The 23,895-nt window shown below is 38.0% G+C and overlaps 5 protein-coding genes across 8 annotated transcripts in view; 3 read left to right on the plus strand and 2 right to left on the minus strand.

The window, feature by feature from the left end:
• The window catches only part of LOC125801556 (zinc finger protein 850-like), a 94,130-nt gene extending 90,026 nt beyond the window's left edge, over positions 1-4,104 (plus strand). Inside the window, exon 4 of the mRNA XM_049478391.1 lies at positions 2,622-4,104. Coding sequence (XP_049334348.1) covers positions 2,622-3,604 — 983 coding nt within the window. The 3' untranslated portion in view covers positions 3,605-4,104. The remainder of the gene's footprint in view (positions 1-2,621) is intronic.
• LOC125801347 (zinc finger protein 271-like) overlaps positions 1-23,895 on the minus strand; it is a 773,213-nt gene that overhangs the window by 484,426 nt on the left and 264,892 nt on the right. The gene's annotated exons all lie outside the window — the stretch shown is intronic.
• LOC111194581 (zinc finger protein 239-like) overlaps positions 1-23,895 on the minus strand; it is a 693,226-nt gene that overhangs the window by 484,426 nt on the left and 184,905 nt on the right. The window lies entirely within an intron of this gene.
• LOC125801147 (zinc finger protein 658B-like) lies at positions 472-22,143 on the plus strand. Of its 3 annotated transcripts, XM_049477350.1 has the most exons (3): positions 8,192-8,313; positions 16,155-16,216; positions 17,711-22,143. In XM_049477350.1, the coding sequence occupies exon 3, from the start codon at positions 17,869-17,871 to the stop codon at positions 19,573-19,575; it is 1,707 nt and encodes a 568-aa protein (XP_049333307.1). In that variant the 5' UTR covers positions 8,192-8,313; positions 16,155-16,216; positions 17,711-17,868; the 3' UTR covers positions 19,576-22,143. The 3 variants fall into 3 exon arrangements, with proteins under 3 accessions (XP_049333305.1, XP_049333307.1, XP_049333306.1); XM_049477348.1 differs by lacking the exons at positions 8,192-8,313; positions 16,155-16,216 and adding an exon at positions 472-524; XM_049477349.1 differs by lacking the exon at positions 16,155-16,216.
• LOC111190112 (zinc finger protein 271-like) overlaps positions 490-23,895 on the plus strand; it is a 119,959-nt gene continuing 96,553 nt past the window's right edge. Inside the window, exon 1 of the mRNA XM_049477707.1 lies at positions 490-524. The gene's annotated coding sequence lies outside the window, so the exon portion shown is untranslated. The remainder of the gene's footprint in view (positions 525-23,895) is intronic.

Raw genomic sequence — 23,895 nt, forward strand, 5'->3', positions numbered from 1 at the left:
ATCTATGTAAGTACCAACAAGAAGAAAACATTTAAACAAACCCTCAATGATATTTACACAATCTCAACAATAAAAGAAATGAGACACATTGCATCACCGCAGAGATAATTATTAAAGCTTTTAAACTGCAGTTTTAATCCATTTAAATGAGCTCTGTGTGTAACTCCAGCATCAGTAGCAGTAATGCTAGTAAATCTACTGAATACAAAACATTAGTTTTAGAAAATGGAAATATAGAGGTACGTTTTCTGTCCTATTTTAGTGAAATACTTTGTTCTACTTTGTAAAATTAAAGGAAAACTACAGAGAAGTAGTTCTACAGTGTTTTAAATGAGAGTTTTAGCTGTTTAGCTCCATTCAGCTCCATGCATTGAGGACTCCCTCGCGGGCTCCCTCTAGCGGTGATGGGGTATAATGTGATATAGCGGGGGAGGGGGCGGGGCTCCACATAACCCGGATGACGCTGAGCTTCCGGGGTCTGTAGCTGGAGCGGAGGAAGAGCGGGATCAGCTGAACTACAGAAGGTACGGAGAAGTTTCTCTCTCTCTCTCTCTCTCTCTCTCTCTCTCTCTCTCTCTCTCTCTCTCTCTCTCTCTCTCTCTCTTTAACACGCTGTTCTACATTCACCCCTACACCAACACCACCTTCAGCACCTTCAGCATGTGCAGCATTTACACCACCAGCACTGGATCTTCTCCTAGCTCTGCTCAGCAGTCTGCAGTAGGGGGTCGCGGAGCTGGGGATGGGGGGGCTTTACAGATCATACACAGGATAAAGGAGCCTCACACTCCTGCCCCCCCTCCCCCACATCACTAACACACACCTGAGATAAATCAGTTCTGTGGAAATTCCTTTTTAAGTTTGTGTGATCAGTCTCTACACATTTCTTAGTTACACTAATTTAGTTTAGTTTAGTTAATTTTACTTTACTTAATCCGGTTCCACCACAACAGTTGCTGGTAAGTCATGTGACTCTCCCGTCAAAATAAAAGTCCACTTGTAAAATATTAAATGTAAGAATGAAAGATTTAGTGATTATAGTGAGGAAAAGTTCAGGCAAGAAGAGGAATTTCACAAGTAACATTTATTAGCTTACTGATTTAACAGAAAACTTGCTATTTCACTGTAATAACAAACACAAATATTAGCAAATTACAACATCTTTAGCCCCGCTGTTTTTAAGAAATCCCAGTTAAACCATTACTGTGGAATACAGTCTCCAGCTGCTCTTTTGCTGATACTTTAATAATGATGATAATAATAATAATTACAAAAACATGAATTTGATAATAATAATAAGAAGAAGAATCACACTTTGAGCAACTTGACAAAAATACACAATTAAACATTTGTGTAAGAGGTTAAAAAGACTACAAAAATAATTGAAAAAGAACTACATAAAATAATATGAATTCTTACAAATTGTTATAATTGTGTTAACCTTTAGTAAACAAAAGAGACTCTTATGTTTTACACTCCTGTTGGAGGTTGGTTGATGTGTTGTAACAGTAAAAAGGTCATTATTTTGCTGTGATTTTATTTTGAACTACAATTCCCTGCACCAACAAGACAACTGCATCGGATCAACATTTCCAAAAAACACATCTTGAACTCAGGAGCGCATATCACTGTTAGCCTGAAGCCAGTGTGGTGGAAAATAATGAACTGTTATCAGGAGTTGTTAAAAAAAAAAGTCAGGTTTGTGAAGCATTGATTTGGATTAATGTATTTGGTTAATGTGTGGAAACTTTTATAAATTGGTTTAAAGGAAAAAGCTTTGGACATCATCTGTCGTGATGAAGAACAAATCAAGCATCGGCAATGTGATTTGAACCAATGTGTGTCGTTTTTTCGGCACACGCCTCAAAGCTTCAGATTAAAGGGTAACATCACTCACTTAGAATGACTTAGAATCTCTTTAGTTAATTGACCTGCTTTTATTTTAATATTCAATGGCATTTTTCTTTGTGTTTTCCAGAAATTAAAATATTTTCCTGAAATTCATCACCAACAACCAGGATATTTAACTAAGAGCAAAGTTAAACTGCTGAAAGAGGTGAAGCAAAAGCCATCCAGAAGAATCTCCAGAACACGCAAAAATTGTTTGCTACATTTAAAAGACAAATGAAGCCAAGTCCCGACATGGAGAAACATCAGCACTCTGTCAAGAGTTTTACTAAACAGAGTGATCTCAAAAAAACACCAGCGCATTCACACAGGAGAGAAACTGCATCACTGCTCAGACTGTGGGAAGAGTTTTAATCAACAGAGTAATCTCAAAAAACACCAGCGCCTTCACACAGGAGTGAAACCGTTTCACTGCTCAGACTGTGGGAAGAGTTTTAATCAACAGAGTCATCTCAAAAGTCACCAGCGCATTCACACAGGAGAGAAACCGTTTCACTGCTCAGACTGTGGGAGGAGTTTTAATCAACAGAGTAATCTTAAAATACACCAGCGCATTCACACAGGAGTAAAACCATATCACTGCTCAGACTGTGGGAAGATTTTTACTACCCAGAGTGATCTCAAACAACATCAGCGCATTCACACAGGAGAGAAACCATATCACTGCTCAGACTGTAGGAAGAGTTTTATTACACAGAGTAAACTTAAAATACATCTGCGCATTCACACAGGAGAGAAACCTTATTACTGCTCAGACTGTGGGAAGAGTTTTAATCAACAGGGTCATCTCAAACTGCACCAGCGCATTCACACAGGAGTGAAACCATTTCACTGCTCAGACTGTGGGAAGATTTTTACTACCCAGAGTGATCTCCAACGACACCAGCGCATTCACACAGGAGTGAAACCATTTCACTGCTCAGACTGTGGGAAGAGTTTTAATCAACAGAGTCATCTCAAACTGCAACAGCGCATTCACACAGGAGAGAAACCATATCACTGCTCAGACTGTGGGAAGAGTTTTAATCAACAGAGTCATCTCAAACTGCACCAGCGCATTCACACAGGAGTGAAACCATTTCACTGCTCAGACTGTGGGAAGAGTTTTAATCAACAGAGTGATCTCAAAAAACATCAGCGCATTCACACAGGAGAGAAACCGTATCACTGCTCAGACTGTAGGAAGAGTTTTATTACACAGAGTAAACTTAATATACATCAGCGCATTCACACAGGAGAGAAACCGTATCACTGTTTCGACTGTGGGAAGAGTTTTACTGAACAGAGTAAACTTAAAATACACCAGCGCATTCACACAGGAGAGAAACCATATCACTGCTCAGACTGTGGGAAGAGCTTTAATCGACTGGAGACTGTCAAACGGCATCAGCGCATTCACACAGGAGAGAAACCATATCACTGCTCAGACTGTGGGAAGAGTTTTAATCAACAGAGTAATCTCAAACTGCACCAGTGCATTCACACAGGAGAGAAACCGTATCACTGCTCAGACTGTGGGAAGAGTTTTAATCAACAGAGTCATCTCAAACTGCACCAGCGCATTCACACAGGAGAGAAACCATATCACTGCTCAGACTGTGGGAAGATTTTTACTACCCAGAGTGATCTCAAAAAACACCAGCGCATTCACACAGAAGAGAAAAATGTCCCAAATTTGTCCCATGGCAAATCATAAATTCCACCAGAAACAAATATGAACTGTATTTAACAATGGATTTTACAGGTTCAGCAAAACTATTCTTATCCAGGGATGATGTGTATAGAATTCCATGTTATGTTTGTATGTCTTGTAAGTTTGAATATTCCAGGACATTCTTTGTGAGACAGAGCTCAGTTTTTAGGTTAGTTACTGTTGCGCAGTAAGGTTACAGGCTCATTCACTCCCTCTGCTGGTGTTCTTGTTTGTCTATGGTTCAGTCCAATTAAAAATCTGTTACTATAGAGGGATACAGAGGGATATTTGGTTGTGTTGTATTACTCAAGTTTTATACTCTCTTATCTTTTCCTTATTGAATATTAAATGTTGCTTATGGTTTTTTTAATCTCCAAAGTTACTAAGAATATCCAAATAATGTAGTTTCTAAATTGTTTTTATCCAGTACAAACTATTATCTTTGTATTACTTCACCTCTATATTTACCCATGTGTGTTTTAATAAACGGCTTTTATATTGCAGATCTCCAGTCTCATTGTGTTTTCTCAACATAAGTTTGACATGAAACCTATAGGCCTGAGATTGTCATATCCAGTTATATTAAGACTATGGTTTGTGTTTTTTTTCTCCTAAATCTCTTGTAATGTAACTATGCATAACCAGTCATATTAAGACTATGCTTGAAGTGCAAACAGAAACGGAACATGTTTTAAGCACAGTACAGTCTTGTTGGTCACTCTGTTACCGTCTGTCACTCTGTTAAAAGTAGCAGAAGCATCTTCTATGCCAGGAGTATTTAATTAGAATTCAGAATGATCCAGTTATACAAAATTCCTCGCCTGTCTCTCTGTCGCACTCGGCGTGACTTTAGTTTTCGTCCGTTCTCGTTTTTCCGGCCATTCTCGCCCAGGCTCACAATCTCCTTATAAAGGCGTTTTTTCACGGCCATGTCCCAATTCAACAGCCGGAGCAGCGGGCCCGCGACCCTGACAACACGGGTTCGATCCCGCGTGAGGAGCGGTGTGTTTATTTATTTATTTTTTCCACGTCTGCACAGATCTGATTGACTGAAGAGAGTGGTTGGTGATATTACCTCACACGTGATTGGTCTGTGATTTACTGCGCCGCAAAGCGTGTATACAATTAAATCCTTCTCAATAGGTTTGGGTCCGGACCCGGACCACGGTCCGCCCGTGACCTCTGTTCTATGCAAATTCCCCGAATTTTCCTCTTCTGCTCACTGCTCAACCACCAAACTCGCTGCTACTGTGTTGCCAGTTGCCAGTGTTGTATCTTAAAAAGTCCACACTAAACTGTGAGAGGTTTAAGCTTGACGAGAAATATCGTCACGTCTTAATCTCGTGAGATCTCGTGCCACGATACAGGATTTGCTATTTTACTGACCAAATGTATAAACAAAGCATTTCCTGTTTTACTGTCTATTGTTATTGTTAGCCAGCCTAGCTAAATGCACAAATGTAGCATTTGCTGTTTTAATGACTATTATTATTGTTTGCTAGCTAGCTAAATGTTCAAATATGCAGTTTGCTGATTTACTGAACATTATTATTGGTAGCTAGCCTAGCTAAATGTATAAATGTAGCATTTGCCGTTTTACTGACTTTTATTATTGGTAGCTAGCCTAACTAAATGTCCAAACAACAACAGTGTTTAACAGTGTTTTACGGCCGGTATTTATTTATTTTTTATTTCTTGCATATTTTTTTTCTTAAATGTAATTTGTATTCTCTTTCAAGCATTCATTCGGTATCTCAGTATGGGATACGCCACTCTCGCATATTCCTCATGTAGCCCCGGCTAATATATATATATATATATATATATATAGCACCTTTAGATTTTACAACTGTGAGATAAAACAGATAATACAAATAAAACTGATATAAACTACAAAGTGAAATATACAAGTTAGTGGAAAATTAACACTACATATACATATAATACAGAATAAGATACAGAAATAATTTTAACTATACATGCAGAAAAAAATATGTAATAAAGTAAAAAATAAAGGAAAGTAATGCTTAATCTTCCTTTGTTAATTTTGATTTATGTGGTAACTAATATGCGGAAGGAAGAAAAGCTTGCGCATTTACTAACAATTCCCTACTTTACCACATGATGCCACTAATTCCCACTCTCTCCGCACACTTTTGAAGGCATACGCATGCCTTAAAGGGGACATGAAACATTTCAGTTTGTACAAGTTTTCTAAGGGATTATATATAATGGAATTTATTTGGGGGGGATTTTTTTATATAAAATGTTTACACACTAAATTATAATATATTTATTTTTGTTACGTTTGAGCTAGGGCGCCGCCATGTTGCCCGTGCAGCGCTGGTGACGTCACGAGGTTGGTTGGTTTAAGATCCCAGGCATATAGCTAGAGGAAAAGCGCTTATTGTTTGTGGAGGTTATGGATGAAGATGAAGCTGAACTAGGCTAACATGGAGCATTTGCTCAGAGATCTTTCCTGTATAAACCTGAGCAGGACTTTTCAGATGCTTTTCTGAGAGCAAGGGGTTTTGGGAGTGTTTATTCTCTCTACGTGGAGCCGTGCAGAACCCTGCAGCGCGTCCAAAGCAGGTACTACCATCCCGTTAACCAGCTAGTTTATATACATTTAGCTATTTAACATGCAAAGTCCAGAGTCTATTAAGACTGAATGAAACGAACATGATTTAAGTGGATATTGAAACACCAAGGCACTGTTAGGTTGATAAACCGTTCAGTTTAGAAGTTAGAAAGCTTACTGGGTACTTAGCTTCATCTAGTTAGTGTTAGCTAGCGTTGGCTAGCTATAATAAGATAGCTAGCTAAGTAGCTAACGCTAGCTATGTTCTCTTTAAATTGTCATTTTATCTAGACTCTCGGTAACGGTACCTCTCGCTGCTCTGCTGGGTGAGCGCGGTGTTCTCGTTCCGTGCGGCTCGTACAGCTGCTGCTCTCATAGTAACGTTACCCATTCGGACGGTCTGTACATCTCAGCTGATCAGAGGAAAAATAAAAAACGGAGGAAAAAAGCCTCGGACTGCAGCTTATTTATCCGGCGCTAATGCTCCTGACTCAAACCCCTCTCCTTCACATAGTCCTGGTCTAGAAAGTGCTCGCCACTAACCCCTAGCATTGCGGCTAACCGGAGGATTCTCACGCTTCAGCGCTGCGAGCTCCCGCTGAAGGTATGAAAGTGAAAGTGAATATTTCTCATTCCTCACCCTATTAAATTTCAATACTACCAGTATTACTACACACAGGGACAATACAAAAGTGCTCCCCCGCTCTGCATTGAGTTTTGGTTTGGATTTTATGATCTATTGAGGATCTAAATTACGGTATTCTCATAGATTATAGTAGTGAGGCGTTCGAGAACCAACCTCGTGACGTCACGTTCAGCGCTGGGACAAGATGGCGCTGCCCTTACTTAAAAAAATGACATTTAGATTGCTTATTATTTTAATTCCGCTTCACTGACAACTGTTAAACTTATAAAATTAGTTAGAGTGAAAATACATCTTGTGAATTATACTAAATACTTGAAGTGTTTCATGTCCCCTTTAAACCTTGCTTAAATGTACGCTCGTTTTCACACCAAGTATTTCTTTATAAATCACAATTCTTGCGTGAGATGTTGCTTACGCACATTTCTGCCCTCTTTTTATGCGTACGCACTCTTTATAAATGAGGCCCCTGCTCTTTATGAGGCTTTGATTCAGCAGTAGATTCTCTCCTGTCAGATTCCTGTCAACATTAGCCTGTTAGCAGCTAACAGAGTTAGCAGGGAATTAGCTCTCTTTCTCTTATACTGTTTAATAAACTGAGAAAAGCACGAATAATTTATGGGTAAATTTATGAGATTAAACTAATTCAGATTTAATTAGTATAATTAAAGGCTGATTTTTGGTAAGTTAGGAAAAAGCTGAATTAGCTAGCTTCCTAGTGTTGGCTAAGCTAGCTACTGAATGTACCCAAAGTTTCTGAGGAGAAAGAGCATTTATTTTCTGTTTTCTGTGACCTAGAAAGGTTTTTAAACGGTTTGGAGGAACTAATTGCCACCATTCTAACAATTCTTAAAATTACTGTCTGTTTTAAGCTAATTTGCCTCAGTAAGAGTAAATTATCCTCAAGTTTTACCTCAGTTTATTTAATTGTTAGCGTTTACTAGCTAACAGATTTAACGTTTATTTACACAGTTCTTAAACTTAAATTTAGTTGTTTTTTTAAAACATTACTCACACCTTCACTGTTTCTTATAATTCATATATTCTTTTCTCTACAGTGTACAAATCAGTGAGTCTTGGTGAATGTTTCTGTTCTTATTATGGTAAATAGGGCCTGCAGAGATTTAATAGAAGAATCTGTTCTTTAGAACATAATGTTTTATATCATTATTAGAAGCACAAACACACCTGAGATTATTTATATTTATTTATATTTTACAATTACTGAGCCAAGAGTTGGCCCAAAGACTTCAGGAGCTAAATAGCTCCTCCACTGAGTCCCACCCACAGTGCCTGTAACCCTCATGCTTCCGCTTGTTTAGCCAATCAGAGCGATGCTGAGACTGAGGGGCCTCAGTTGGGGGCTTGCATACCACAGATAGAGAGGACTTCTGTAGAGGAACAGTGGAGATAGTGGACGGTGTGCAGCTTAGTAAAGTTTTGTGGGATTACCGAGGACATTTAATTCTTGTGTGCATTCAGATACCTGTAAGTACCTACACTGCTGTTTATTCATAAAGTGTAGATAACTATTACTTTCCTAGTTGTAGGTGTACTTTCAAGGAGTTACATGCTATGCTAACTGATCAGCTCTTTGTATAGCTCTGTATAGCTTCTAGCTGTTTCTGATCTGCCTATTATTATTACCAGATAACACCTCATAGAAGTGTGTATCTTTGTTTAGGTGTTAGTGTTGTAAATTGTAGTCAGTGATGTGTTTCAAGTAGTTCAAGTATCCCTTTCATATCTGTTGTTTCAGAATCACACACTCACACAGTCGGATTGCATTCATCTATTCTGTATATACCACAACTCCTCTGCTGCAGTAAATACTGTTTTCAGAGTACATCATCTCCAGCATTTTAATCAGATGCACCACAGTGGCTTCTACATGGTTTAATACCAGCTAGCTCTTCTTAACAATTACAATACGATTTTAAAATTGTCCTGTTGAAAATATTTATCATTGGTTCGTTTATTGTATCTATCAGAAGCAGACTGTATGCCCAATATCATTTATTTTACTCCAATGTTCAATACACAGAGTGTATTATTAATATAATGGCATGTTGAATCAGAATTCTCACAGTAATATATGTATACAGAAATAGAGGGTCAGGTGGACGGGTGCTTGTGTTACAGAGTGAACAGGGTGGATTTAACACAAAACTGCTTCACAAGACTCAGTGCTAGATAGTGTAAATGAAGCATCAGGCTGGAGGATTAACACATCAGTTCAGATATAATAAAGAAGACATTGTTTAGCTGTTTAATGCGTCTGAATATGTATTTAATTGGTAAATAAAATGATGTAGTAGATGCTTTGAACAGAACAGAAGTATTGGGGATAAATCAATAAGGATCATTATTCTGAATACGGTTTATATTTCATTTGATTTTATTTTTTTGGTCAAATGGTGAAAATGTTAGCTACAATAACTGTATTTATAATTATAATAATTATAACACAAAAATGATATTTGTATAAAAGGACGGGACTTTTATTGTGATGTTAGTTCTATCTCCGGTAAATCTTAGTGTTGCCTGATTCAATTACCTGTTCTAGAAACGGAGCTGACCACGTTTAGTATGCTCCGAGTTAAAGTTAGAAACTTACCTTCAGCCAAGTTCGTCTTAGAAAGAAATATATTTTTTCTTATAATGTTACTTTTATCAAAGAGTTATGTCTCCTGAATCAGAATACATTAATAAAGTCCCAGCGCAAAACTGTATTACCCAGCAACACTAGTTTTAGTACAGTCAAACCTCTGAAATCCACATATTTATACTATTCGCCTAGTATTAAACATGCTGTCAGTGGCTAAAGAAATGTATTTTTCTCCATATTGCTTCTTTAATTAAACATTAAATCATGTCGCTAGACATATCTGTATATGTTTAACAAAATATTTTAAATACTGGTAATATTTATAATAAATGTACATCAATTAACCATGCTTAAAACAGTTACAAACATTGTAAAATGCCTAAACTTTTTAAATGACAAATGTTTAAACATTCTTTATTATTAAAATTCCTTAAACTATTGGCTCAGATCATAAGTAATTAACAGGATATACTTAATTTTTACTTCATAATGCCAAATATTTCTCAACCCAAATGTTAGTTTCTTCTATTCTGTTTCTTCTCAGTTTTTTCCATTCTTTAAGTATATAAATTCCCTAAAATTCCTTCGGGATAAATAAAATAAAGTATCTATCTATAATGCTTGTTACGGTGGGTGACCCAGGCAGGTAGACGAGGAGACGGACGCAAGTGCAGGTAAGGGCAAAACAAATAATAATTTATTAAATAAATAACAAAGATAAACAAAGAAACAAATAAACACGTAACAAAGATAATAAACCAAAATAAACGAGGGGGACTAGAGAACATAAACAAACTAGAGAAAATAATAATGATAAACAAACAGGGAATATATACAAGGAGCACAACAGGCACAAGAACAGACAAAACAGGGCTGTGATGTCATGTAGATGCATGAAATAAGTCTTCGCTGATACTGTTCTTTGTATATAAGAAAATCTATTACAGAAAAAATAATAATTAGTACGAAGAACAGCATCATCAACAAGCACCCAGGTTTGCTTGGAGAGAGTTGTTTTCTCAAATCTGATCTGTAGCTCTCTGGCTTGAATTGCTGAAGTCCAGCCTTTTATGTTTGAAAACACCTCACATCTGGAAACACTTAACGTACGCTCCTATAGCGCACATACATAAGTAAGTCTGACTTACTGTATGGGAGGGGAAAGAAGTGTTCCCCTTTCTAATGTGTTTAAGTTAGAGCCTAACTCCATCTGTTCCCTGTGGTCCAGAGGCCATTCTGTGTGGAAAATATATAGAATAATAGTGAATAACCCTGCTTAATGGTAAATAACCCTGCTTGCAAATATGTATGCTCAAATATACGTCAATATAATCTTTGGAGTTTTAAAGATGTTAAGAAGGTGTGCAAAGCGATTCCTTTAGCATTGATTCAGTTAATCAAACAAGTCATTTTATATTCAAAGGTGACTGTTTCGATGCCCACATTAAAAGTGAACGACTGTAATTTAGTTGACTCCAAGTGTAATAATAAGACTATCAATGATGATTTGAAACAAAAGATTTACTATGAATATAATGGAGCTTCTTTCAAGAAACTTCCTAATAATAAGAATATAAATATGACTTTTGATTATTCCAAATTTGTTAACTGGCCCATATCTCCTAAAGTGAAGGAGACCCATTTCAAAATTATAAATATGATTTATCCTGTAGCCCTGTTTCTTGAAAAAATATTCAAATTTGATGTTGAATTATGTACTTTTTGTAAGTCAGAAAATGAATCTCTGGAGCATTTGGTTTTTTCATGTCAATATTCACACACTTTTTGGATGGACATCAGAAATTGGATTAATATCAAACTTAATATTCCTTCTTTTGAGGTGTAGGACATTTTGTTTTATATGAACAACTTAAGTTCAGCTTTCTCTGATGCCATAAATATAATTTTACTTTTAGCAAAATTCCACATTCACTGCAGTAACTGAAAGGGAAATAAGCCCTCTTTCCCCAGTTTCATGAATGAATTTAAGTCATATTATTCTTCATTAAGTAAATTAATGTAGCCCCTGGTAAATTTTGGATTTATTTTTATTTTATTTCGTAAAGTGCCTATGTTGTAAAGGGTTTAAAATCACTAAAAACTGTTTAATATGGTTAAAATGTTAAAATATATAAGTTCATGGGTAAAAAAAAAAACAAAAAACAAAAAGAAACTGTGTATAACAAATGTGTTAAAATACTGAGTATGAGACTTGTAAGTTGAAAAGCGTTTTCATTGGCTAAAAGTGTTGTCACTCATAGATAGAGTCTGCCTTGTCTGTTGATTGGTCTTTTGTCAGTAGGGGGCGGGAAGGAGAGGAGTGTGTGTGTGTTTTGGGAGAGAGCGAGGGAGACGGGGAGAGAGATATGGAGAGAGCGAGGGAGACGGGGAGAGAGATGTGGAGAGAGATAAACGCAGCATCTCAACGTAGGAAAATAATGTAAAACACGTTATATTTTGTGAGTTTGTTGGCAAGTCAGCGCTGTGGTTGTCAACAAGAGAGCCTTAAAGTGGACTGAGAAGCCCAAAGAGTTAGAAACGAGGGAAACGCTCCCTCGTAAAAGTTCAGTTCTGACTGAGGTTCTGCTGCTGAGGTGTGCACGAGACTCCGCTAGCATTAGCCCCATCGGCTAACAGCACTCCGGTCAGCTAAAGTTCGCTTCCCCAGTGGACTGAATCAGCGAGACTGAGTACCAGGTACAAGTGCACCGTTTTCACCTCCACCCTCACCAGATAGCGGTCTGAGCTGCCGCGAGGCTCAGACTTCCTCTGGCAACGCTGGATTTCCCTCTCAGAAGCAAGACTGCAGCTCTCTACTCCATTCCACTCCACGGACCTGAGTAGGCCAAGTGTTTCTTCTGGCGCGAAAGTTCGCAAAGCGGCCATTTAGTTGAGGCCACAACGTTCTCTACAAGCAGCTATTCAGGCCTGCAACGTACACACACACACAGACACTACAGAAAAAGGGGTACCCCGCATTTATTGTTTATTTGTTTTTCTCTAATTTTTTCTGAGTAATAACTGAAACCCTAAATTATCTGTCTCAAAGGTTTATTGAGTGTGGGCCCACAATAAGTCTGTTTTGATAATTAATAAGTCTGATACTTATCAATCTGGTATATCTGAAACTGCAGGGGGTAGTATAAATAACTATTTGTGTTTAATATGCCCATTGTTTTGTTTAACTCACTTTATATACTGGTTCTGTGAATTGAAACATCTCTTTTGAACAGCTAGATTGAGATAACTCCAGTATATACTGGGCTGGCTGGATTTTAAATAAATATACTAGCTACAGTTAAAGTCATTTCTATGGTTTATTTTTTATTTCTATTATAGGCTGTGTTTTATTTTGCTAGATCTAGTACAGAGTCACATATTGGATGGTTTAAGTTTCTTATACTATTCACACAAGTTACATATAAATGTGGCAGATGTAAGGTTTTACACATAGGGCTCAAGGTAATAACGGGTAGCAGTAATTAATTCCATATTATACAAACATTGTCTAGCAGCTCATTAATTATATGACAGAGCACGTACCCACCTAACTCATATAGCATAGCCTAGAGTTAAGGGGCACTACATTAAGAAAATGGAAAACTGGTAGAATCATCACACACCAGATCTCTAGTAAGCTTTTGTCTAAGATTATCATTTTATTACGTTGCTCTAGTCTGTATGTTTGTGTATGCTCCCCCTAGCTTCTAAATTGTAGCTATTATCCTCTACAAGAGTTTGTACTATTGTATATTGTTGTGTTTTGTATGTTGCTAAAAACAAAAAACTGATAGGTGTTTAAACTAATTATAATTAAAAAAAACTATTAAAATGTATAAGCCTGTGGTGTTTTTATTTATTTTTACACATACCAAGTCTGTAAACTACTTTACAGTTCACATTTCTGTAACCTTGTCACGTCTTGTGCTGTTAACTCCTCTGTCCATTCCACACCCAGCTCTAACGGAGGCTCTCAGTCTAACAACTACACTACCCAGAATGCACCACCCGCTGACATAACGCACACACCTGATCACGTGACACCTCACCTGCTTCCTCCAGGAAGTCCTGAATACTGATTACTGGCACTATAAAAGAGCACTCCACACAAACACCCACGCCGCGTATTGTAGGTTCTCCTCTTTACAAAGCGTTCTATATCTCTTGTCTCAGCTATTTTCGTGTATGACCTCTGATATTGGATTACCTGTGTATTACCTGGACTGTGTTTTCTCTACTGCCTCTTGGATTATCTCTGCTGCTGGATCTCTCGTGTTTGAACTCTGGACTGTTTCTTGGTTATGGTATGGTTTTGTCTACATTGCTCCTGTTATTGGTGATTACCTGTTTTTGTGTACCAATCACAATCTACCTTTGTTTATTATATAATAAGCATTGTTTTATCAGTATCTGTACGTGTCTGCATTCTGTACATACCATGACAAATCTAGATAGACTGGGAGATAAATTACAAACAAAATACAAACATCAACCAGAAAATAATTTGTAATTAATAATAATTGATAATTATTAATAATTGTCTTTGTTCTGGAGCAGTTGATTTATAAACTGTGCGTTTTACACTGTGTCAGTTTAGTATTAACAGGTGTATGACATTTTAGAAATTTAATTAGTTTAGCATTATAGCAAACCTATTTGGGTTATACCCATCTTATGGGGGGTGGTCTTTGACCAGTTGTAGTATTTCTCAAGCTAACAAAGAATTTTTTTTCCTTAAAATACACAGCACATTATTATAAATAACAGCTGTCTGCGCCTGGTTTTGCTGGACCTGAAATTCTGCATGGTACATTTTATCAGTGTCATGGTGAGCACAGAATGTAGACACGTGCAGATACTGATAAAATTGTGTTTATTATAAAATAAACAGATGTAAGACGTAGTCAATACAGAAAAATGGGTAATCCCCAATAACCAGAGCAATGAAGACAAAACCATACCATAAACAAGAAACAGTCCAGAGTTCATACACGAGAGATCCAATGTCAGAGGTAATCCAAGAGGCAGTAGTGAAAACACAGTCCAGGTAATACACAAGCAATCCAATATCAGAGGCAAAGGCAATAATCAGCGTCGAGAAAAACAAAGGCAAGGTCATACACGAAATAAACTGAGACAAGAGATAAAGTAACGCTTTGTAAAGAGGAGAACCTACAATACGCGGCGTGGGTGTTTGTGTGGAGTGCTCTTTTATAGTGCCGGTAATCAATATTCGGGACTTCCTGGAGGAAGCAGGTGAGGTGTCACGTGACCAGGTGAGTGTGTGATGTCAGCGGGTGGGGCATTCTGGGTAATGTAGTTGTTGACCTGAGAACCTCCGTTAGAGCTGGGTGTGGAAGGGACAGAGGAGCTAACAGCACCAGACGTGACAATCAGCAAGCTCATAAATTTGCCAAAACTCTGTGATTCATGTTTAGAAATGGGAACCAAATACCATGTCTCCAAATGTGGTCCTGTATCAATATCCTACTAACCATTAAAAATGAGGTACAACACGTCCATCAAAATATCAGTTTATTTTATTCTCAGAGAGAGCATGAGAGCGAACCCCCCATCCCTCTCAACACACACCCCCTCCACCAACACACACACACACACACTTTCCATGCCCATTCCTTTGTTGCAGGATGGCGTGAATGTAATAAAAACTCTTCACAGCTCTGTAAAACTTAAAATCCTTCATTTTGACACCACGGTATACAAACTGTTGGTGCTGGCAAGTCATGTGACTACCGTCAAAATAAAAGTCAGCTTGTACAATTTTAAATGTAAAAATGGAAGATTTAGTGATCATAGCGAGGAGAAGTTCAGGTTTAAAAAGTAATTTCACTAAGTAACGTTATTTGGCTTACTGATTTAACAGAAAACTTGCTGTTTCACTGTAATAGTAAACACAAATGTTAGCAAATTAAAATATATTTAGCCCTGCTGTTTTTAAGAAATCCCAGTTAAACCATTAAACAGCTGCTCCTTTGCTGATACTTTAATAATAAAATACAATAAAACATGAATTTGATGACAATAAGAAGAATCATCACACTTTGAGCAACTTGATAAAAGTACACAATTTAACAGAATGGATTAAACTGAGAAGAAACAGAATAGAAGAAACTAACATTTGTGTAACAGAGTTAAAGACACTACAAAAATAATTTAAAAAAATACATAAAATAATATGAATCCTTAGAATATTATTATAATTATTTTATCCTTTAGTGAACAAAAGAGACTCTTGTTATGTTTAACACTCCTGTTGGAGGTTGTTTGATGTGTTGTAACAGTAAAAAGGTCATTATTTTTCTGTGATTTTATTTTGAACTACAATTCTCTGCACCAACAAGAGAACTGCGTGTTTTATTTATTAATTGTCCCTCCGCGCCCCCCGTAGCTCCAGAGGAGCTTGAGTGCAGCGCAGGAGGTAAACAGAGCTGAGGAGCTCCGTGAAAAAGTGCTGTTTTAAGCAAATATAAGTATTTTTGAGAAAATTACTGGGAAAATGAGCTCTTATATCAGTTCTAGTCACTCTTCTGTGCATTTTTAGCGGGTATTGAAGCATATTTTACCTAATAATTAATTATTTCTGCCCCGGTCGGGTTATCAGCTCTGAGGTACAGCCGTTTCAGCACCAAAACACTACATGTGACTGAGCCTGAAAATGTGTGTTCATGTGCTGTATTTACTTCCTTTTCATGTTTTATAGATGTATATCCAGTTGCAGATGCTTAATAATCGACTGGGATTATTTTTGTTGTGTATGTGCAGGTATGTTGTGGTTCTTTCTCAACGTTTCGTTCTGCTGAACCGACTACTAGCCTAAACCCCAGCCTGAACTCCAGCCTGTCTGACCCGATGCATGAACTCGGGCTGGCGAGAATTCCCCCCGCTGTTCTCGGGCTCTGTCAGGTTCAGCAGAAGAAAATGTTCTGTGTTTTAATGTAATAAATCACACTGTGATTTTTGTGCTGATCCACCAGTTACAGCTTATCTGCGCGTTTAAAGCTCAACGCATGAATTAATTGATGCGCTGCGCAGGTCAGGCAGAACGTGCGGGATTGAGTCGGTGATATGTAGGAGATGTATATGCAGTTGCAGACACTTAATAATCTGCTGGGTTATTTTTTGGTGTAAACGTGTAGAGAGAATAAAGGCAGGAGGAGAGAATGAGACCTGCCTCTCCGTCTGCTCTTTAACAAGCATACTAGAGCAGCAGACGAGCTGCTTGAGAAATATTTGGCATTATGATGTAAAATGCATCAGAATAAGTGGATTTCTAAAAATGTGTCCACAATATCTGACATAAATTTGTTAAATGACTCTAAACAAGACATCACATATTTCTAAATTACCAATGTTTAAAAATGTAGTAGATCCTGTTAACTAAGTCGTGAGTTTTTAGGAATTTTAATGGTGAATAATGTCTAACTTTTGTCATGTAATAACTAGTTGAAGCATTAATTAAAAATTTTACAGTGTTTCTTACTGTTGTAAGCACAGTTGACCGATGTAAACTAATTGTTAATGTTACCTGTATTTAAAATATTTTGTTACATATACAGATATGCCTAACAACGTGACTTAAGGTTGAACAGAAGTAACATTATAAAGAAAAAATATTTATTTCAGCTGCTGACAGAATGTTTTATACTGTACTATTTCACAATAGTACAATTTAGTACTTATTTTATTATCTACATTATTTCATGCATTTATAAGTTAAAAAAAAGCTTTTATCAGTTTTAAACTCTGGCTGTATTCGGAATGGCATACTACTATACTGCATACTGCACTAGTATGTACTGCATACTACACACTGCCCAGTATCTAGTATTCGGTACTCCAACATTTTTGATTGTAGTACCCTACACGGTCCCGTGACACACCAGTCAATGCTCAGTCAGCATAATTTAGTGTAAAGGAAAAGGCTTCGGACATCATTGGTCACATAATCAATGTAGAACGAATCAAGCTTCGACACACGTTTCTTTATTTCTTTCTTTCTTTCTTTCTTTCTTTCTTTCTTTCTTCAAGTTCTCAGTTTCTAGTGAGACCAGAACAGAATTAAGAGTGTCTGAACAGTGGGAAGTCCTTATAAAGGCACTAAACAGGTGGCTGGAAGACCACCAGCGCCCCCTTTTTATGGAAATGTGAAGATGTCTCTGTAGTTTTATCTGTATAGTTTAACTGATTTAGGCAGTTCTGTTCAGTTAAGTGACCTGCTTTTATTTTAATATTCACTGGCATTTTTGTCTTTTCCAGAAATGAAAATATTCTCCTGAAATTCATCACCAACAACCAGGATATTTATTAAAAGATCAAAGTTAAACTGCTGAAAGAGGTGAAGCACAAGCAATCCTGAAGAATCTCCAGAACACGCAGAAATTGTTTGATGCAGACAAATAAAGCAAAGTCCCAACATGGAGAGATATCAGCACTCTGTCAAGAGTTTTACTAAACAGAGTGATCTAAAAAAACATCAGCGCATTCACACAGGAGAGAAACCACATCACTGCTCAGACTGTGGGAAGAGTTTTACTAAACAAAGTGATCTCAAAATACACCAGCGCATTCACACAGGAGAGAAACCTTATCACTGCTCAGACTGTGGGAAAAGTTTTACTGTACAGGGTAGTCTCAAAAAACACCAGCGCATTCACACAGGAGAGAAACCGTATCACTGCTCAGACTGTGGGGGGAGTTTTAATCGACAGAGTCATCTCCAACAACACCAGCGCATTCACTCAGGAGAGAAACCGTATCACTGCTCAGACTGTGGGAAGAGTTTTAATCAACAGAGTAATCTCAAAATACACCAGCGCATTCACACAGGAGAGAAACCGTATCACTGCTCAGACTGTGGGAAGAGTTTTAATCAACAGAGTCATCTCAAAATACACCAGCGCATTCACACTGGAGTAAAACCATATTACTGCTCAGACTGTGGGAAGATTTTTACTACCCAGAGTGAACTTAAACAACATCAGCGCATTCACACATTAGAGAAACCATATCACTGCTCAGATTGTGGGAAGAGTTTTACTACACAGAGTGCTCTCAAAATACACCAGCGCATTCACACAGGAGAGAAACCGTATCGTTGCTCAGACTGTGGGAGGAGTTTTACAGCACAGAGTAATCTCAAAAAACACCAGCGCATTCACACAGGAGAGAAACCGTATCACTGCTCAGACTGTGGGCACAGCTTTAATCTACTGGAGACTCTCAAACTGCATCAGCGCATTCACACAGGAGAGAAACCGTATCACTGCTCAGATTGTGGGAAGAGTTTTAATCAACAGAGTCATCTCAAAATACACCAGCGCATTCACACTGGAGTAAAACCATATTACTGCTCAGACTGTGGGAAGATTTTTACTACCCAGAGTGATCTTAAAAAACACCATCGCATTCACACAGGAGAGAAACCGTATCGTTGCTCAGACTGTGGGAGGAGTTTTACAGCACAGAGTAATCTCAAAAAACACCAGCGCATTCACACAGGAGAGAAACCGTATCACTGCTCAGACTGTGGGCACAGCTTTAATCTACTGGAGACTCTCAAACTGCATCAGCGCATTCACACAGGAGAGAAACCGTATCACTGCTCAGACTGTGGGAAGAGTTTTACTACACAGAGTGCTCTCAAAACACACCAGCGCATTCACACAGGAGAGAAACCGTATCACTGCTCGGACTGTGGGAAGAGTTTTAATCGACTGTGGACTCTCAAACTGCATCAGCGCATTCACACAGGAGTAAAACCGTATGAGTGCTCAGACTGTGGGAAGAGTTTTACTACACAGAGTGATCTCAAAAAACACCAGCGCATTCACACAGGAGAGAAACCGTATGAGTGCTCAGACTGTGGGAAGAGTTTTACTACACAGAGTAATCTCAAAATACACCAGCGCATTCACACAGAAGAGAAACCGTATCACTGTTCAGATTGTGAGAAGAGTTTTGCTACACAGAGTCAACTTAAAAATCACCAGCGCATTCACACAGGAGAGAAACCGTATCACTGCTCAGTCTGTGGGAAGAGTTTTAATCAACAGAGTCATCTCAAAAAACACCAGCGCATTCACACAGGAGAAAACTGTCCCAAATTTGTTCCACGGCAATAAAAAGCGCAAATCGTAAATCTTTCAGACAGAACACCTTATCCTACACAAATGTTTCACTTTGTCACTTGGGATACGTTCCACCAGAAACAAACATGAACAGAATTTAACAATGGATTTTACAGGTTCAGCAAAATGAATCTGATCCAGCGATGATGTTTATTGAATTTAATGTTATGTTTTCTCGTATGTTTGATATTCCAAGACATTCTTCGTGAGTTTTTAGGTCAGTTTTTAGGGTAGTTACGGTAGGAGTTCAGTTCTGAAGAAGGGAAGGTTGTTTAAGTTCGAGTGAGGGCACTGCCAGTGTTTGCACCAAATGTTAGATTAGCATAATTTAGTCTTTAAAATGTAGATGTTGTTAGGAGTACAGTAGGATTCTTAGTCTGCAACTAAGCATTTTGGATCAAACCTTCAGTGCTTATGCCTAAAAGGTTTTGAATGCATTTAATCGCTTTTCTAGTATATACAGATTTAATTATTTCCATTAATTTCCAATATCTCTGTTTTTCCTCTGTGGAAGCCGTCCTCAGTTCCCCAAGCTTAGCATAGCTTAGTTCATGCTATCAACTGCCAGGCCGCCCATATGAAAGGATAAGGGGAAAACACCACCTGAGGAACTCCAGAGAGAGTGTGCTTCCAAAAGTGTGACCCAGAGCCACAGAGAAACGACACTGTGCCGGGTGGAGCATTCAGACCCCACAGAGAGGCCAACAAAATCTTTTCCAGAGGTTAAATAAAACGCTCCAGCCGTAGTTCTCACACTGAAATCAACCCCCTCCAGACCTGTATAGCGCAGTAAAGTTGCTGGCTCATTTATTGCCCCTGCTGTTGTTCTCTCTGTTACCATAGAGGGATATTTGGTTAATGTTTAACTCAAGTTTTTAACTCTTTTTCTTATTAGATATTGTATCTTGCTTAAGACTTTTTAATCTCCAAAGTTACTAAGAATATCCAATTAATTTAGTTCATTGATTGTTTTTTATCCAGTAACAACTATTATCCTTGCATTGCTTCACATCTATATTTACTAGGGGTGCAGTAAAAAATCGATTGGAGCTTACATTGAACGATTCAGAATCGATTCTCATTTTCCTAAAAACGTGTTTTTTGGGTGAAGCTACTGTCGCGCTGAGCTTTTTAACTGTCCTGCGGAGCTCTTTAACTGTTAAAAAGCTCTGCGCGACAGTAGGTGAACTCCCAGTTAGGCAACAGAGGGGTGTGCATGCTAAAAGCTAGTGTATTTAGTATCTTCTCTGCTTGTTACATAATTATAGCCTATCTAACGTTCCACTCTTGACCTTGTGGCTGTTTGAGTTTTTTTTCCAGTTTTAACAATGTCTACCTTTTAGAAATGAATACAGGATTAGTCAACCATGCTAGAAATTAATCATTCATTATTGTGGCACTGTCACTATATTGCAAAAATATTTTATACAGTAAGGAACCTAAGTTTATTGTTTGAAATAAATGTTCTATTTGTTTAAATTGTCCTTTCATCTTTTTATCTTCTCACATAATTTAAACAAAATTTATAGGCAATTTGAATTGATAAATCATTCTAGAATCGAAAATCGTTTCTGAATCGAATCTTGACCCCAAAAATCGGAATCAAATCAAATCGAAACACTGAGAGATTCATACCCCTAATATTTACTCGTGTGTGTTTCAATAAAATGCTTTTATATTGCAAGATCTGCAATCTCGTGTTTTCTCACTATATGGTTGATAACCTTTCTGTGACCTGGAACCTATCCATCCTGAGCCTGTTTTATGTTATTATTTGGTGAAGGGTGTGATTGGAGATAACCACACCTGCACACTCTTATTTTTAAATGTTTTATACATTTATATATACAGTTATTATTTTTGTGTTCACTTAATAATTTATTTAAAAACTGCTCTCTTTTTAACTGTCACAATGACGCAGGGCTTTGGAGGTTGTTTGTACTTTTTCAGAAATCAGGAAGGTCAGAGTGTTTTCATCAACAGGGAGAGCTGTGAGGAGAACGTGACCCTGAGTGGCAGATAAGCTTCACTGCTGTTCTGGGACCAGTGCATATGAACTAGGAGACAACAAGCTCTCTGAGTGAAGTGCTGGGAACCTCTCCTCAGATATCCAGCGCATGCCTGTTCTACACGCCGTAAAGTCGCACACAGGCCAGAAGATCTTTCCATCCACTCTTTTCCTCTGTTTCATCTTCTCACAGACTTTAGGGCACATAAGGATTGTTTGGAACACAAGGACTGTCTGCTGTGTTCATGAAGGACACAGAGCTGAACAACATCATGATAAGAACTTGTTGCTCAGACAGGCTGGAGCTGATAACATCATTGGAACAACAAGCTGTTAACTGGACTGGATAAATGTATAACTGCTTGGATTAAGTCTGGAGGGCTCCCTCTCTTTCTCTCTCTCTGGGTTGTGAATGTGTTGATCTATCACGATTTTATTACACTATGTGTTCACTCGTTGATGTACTTTTACTCTTTTCTAATATATATTTTTATATATATGTAATGCTGAAACTATGCTTTTTCCAGTGAACTTTCATACATTTTAAATTCTAAGCTCTGACTCATTGGTCATCATTTCGTGTTCATAACACTAACTTTACCAAGTGCAGATGCGGTCACTGCACTGCCGTGCCGACTGCAACCGAGTGTATTTGCTGTCAGGAGGCTAACGTGGACCATTTGCTCAGAGATCTTCCCTGCAGAACCCTGAGCAGAACTTTTCAGATGCTTGTCTGAGAGCAAGAATTTTTGGAGGTGTTTATTCTCTCTCTGTGTGAGGTCCATGCAGAAACCCTGCAGCCCGTCAACAGCAGGTATTGCCATCCCATTAACTAGCCTGTTTATATACATTTAAATATTTAGCATGTAAAGTCCAGAGTTCATTAAGACTGATTGTTGATAAACCGTTAAAAGTTAAAAGGCTTGCTGGGTAGCTAGCTTCATTTAGCTAGTGTAAGCTAGCATTGGCTAGCTATCTTAACAAGGCTAGCATTACCTATTTAGCTAACTAACTTAGCAGGTAGCTAATTAGCTAATGCTAGCTTTGTTATCTGTTAACTGTCAGCTGTGTGTCGTTTGGCTCATTCCGTGCAGCTCACAGCTGCTGCTTTTATAGTAACTCCAGTCGGACGGTCTGTACATCCCAGCTGTTCAGAGTTAAAATTCAAAAGGAGGAAAAAAGCCTCGGACTTCAGCTTATTTGTCCAGCGAACAACTAAATTAATGCTCCTGACTCAACAACCCTCTCCTCCATAGTCTTCGTGTAGAAAATGCTCGCTACTAACCCTAGCATTGCGGCTAACCCTATAAAATTATACTACACCCAGTATTGCTTCACCCAGGGGCAATACAAAGGTGCCCTCTTTGCATCTATTTTTGGTTTGGCTTTTATTATCCATTAAGGAACCAGTGTAGGCTAATAGTTATTTATATGTTAGGCGTTGGAGAACCAACCTCGAGACGTCACTTTCAGCGCTGGGACAAGATGGCGCTACACTTACTTAAAAAATGACGTTTAGATTGCTTATTATTTTAACTCAGTTTCACTGACAACTGTTAAACTAATAAAATTTGTTAGAGTAAAAACTCATCTTGCGAATTATATTAAATATTGAAGTGTTTCATGTCCACTTTAACATTAGCTAACTAAGACATTCCAAACTGAAAAAAAGTAGATAATGTTAGCTAAAGTAGTGTCGTGGTTATTTCACGACTCTTCTAGGCCTCCCAGAAGGGGAAGCCTGGACTAGCTTAAATGAGCTTTAGAGCTATCTAGTCATGCATCAATACAAAGTTTTAGTTTAAAGAAAGAAGGTGAAAACAGACGAGTGCCTCAAGATTAAAGAAAGGAGAAGACGAGTCTTTCCGAAGTTCTAAGTTGATCTTTTATTGTTCTTTTCGAAGTCAGCCAGATAGGGTCAGGAAGCTTCAGTCTTCTAACAACACACAGGAATACACACACTTTTATTCAGTATTTGGGTGAATAACGGTGGGGGCTTTAAGCTCCACCTTTTAACACCTTTTAACTATACCTTGGTTGAATATAATCGTTACCAAACACATTCAGTTTTAGGGAGGGTTCTTCCGGCCCCATTTCTTGGCGTCATGCCATATTCCCACTTTTGGAGTTAATCGTGGACAAATCAACATGGTACAGTTTTTTTAAAAACCCTGTCATTCACCTGCCCAATCTTCTCATGGGAGAAGACTGACCTTGGGCCTCTTGAGACACTTGGTATGACTAATGAATCTGGTTAGCCTTTTCAGCCGTTCTGAAGAGCTTTTTCTCATAACTTCTGGGTACTT

This window comes from Astyanax mexicanus, chromosome 4 (genome assembly GCF_023375975.1).
Source record: "Astyanax mexicanus isolate ESR-SI-001 chromosome 4, AstMex3_surface, whole genome shotgun sequence".
Classification (NCBI taxonomy): Eukaryota; Metazoa; Chordata; class Actinopteri; order Characiformes; family Acestrorhamphidae; genus Astyanax; species Astyanax mexicanus.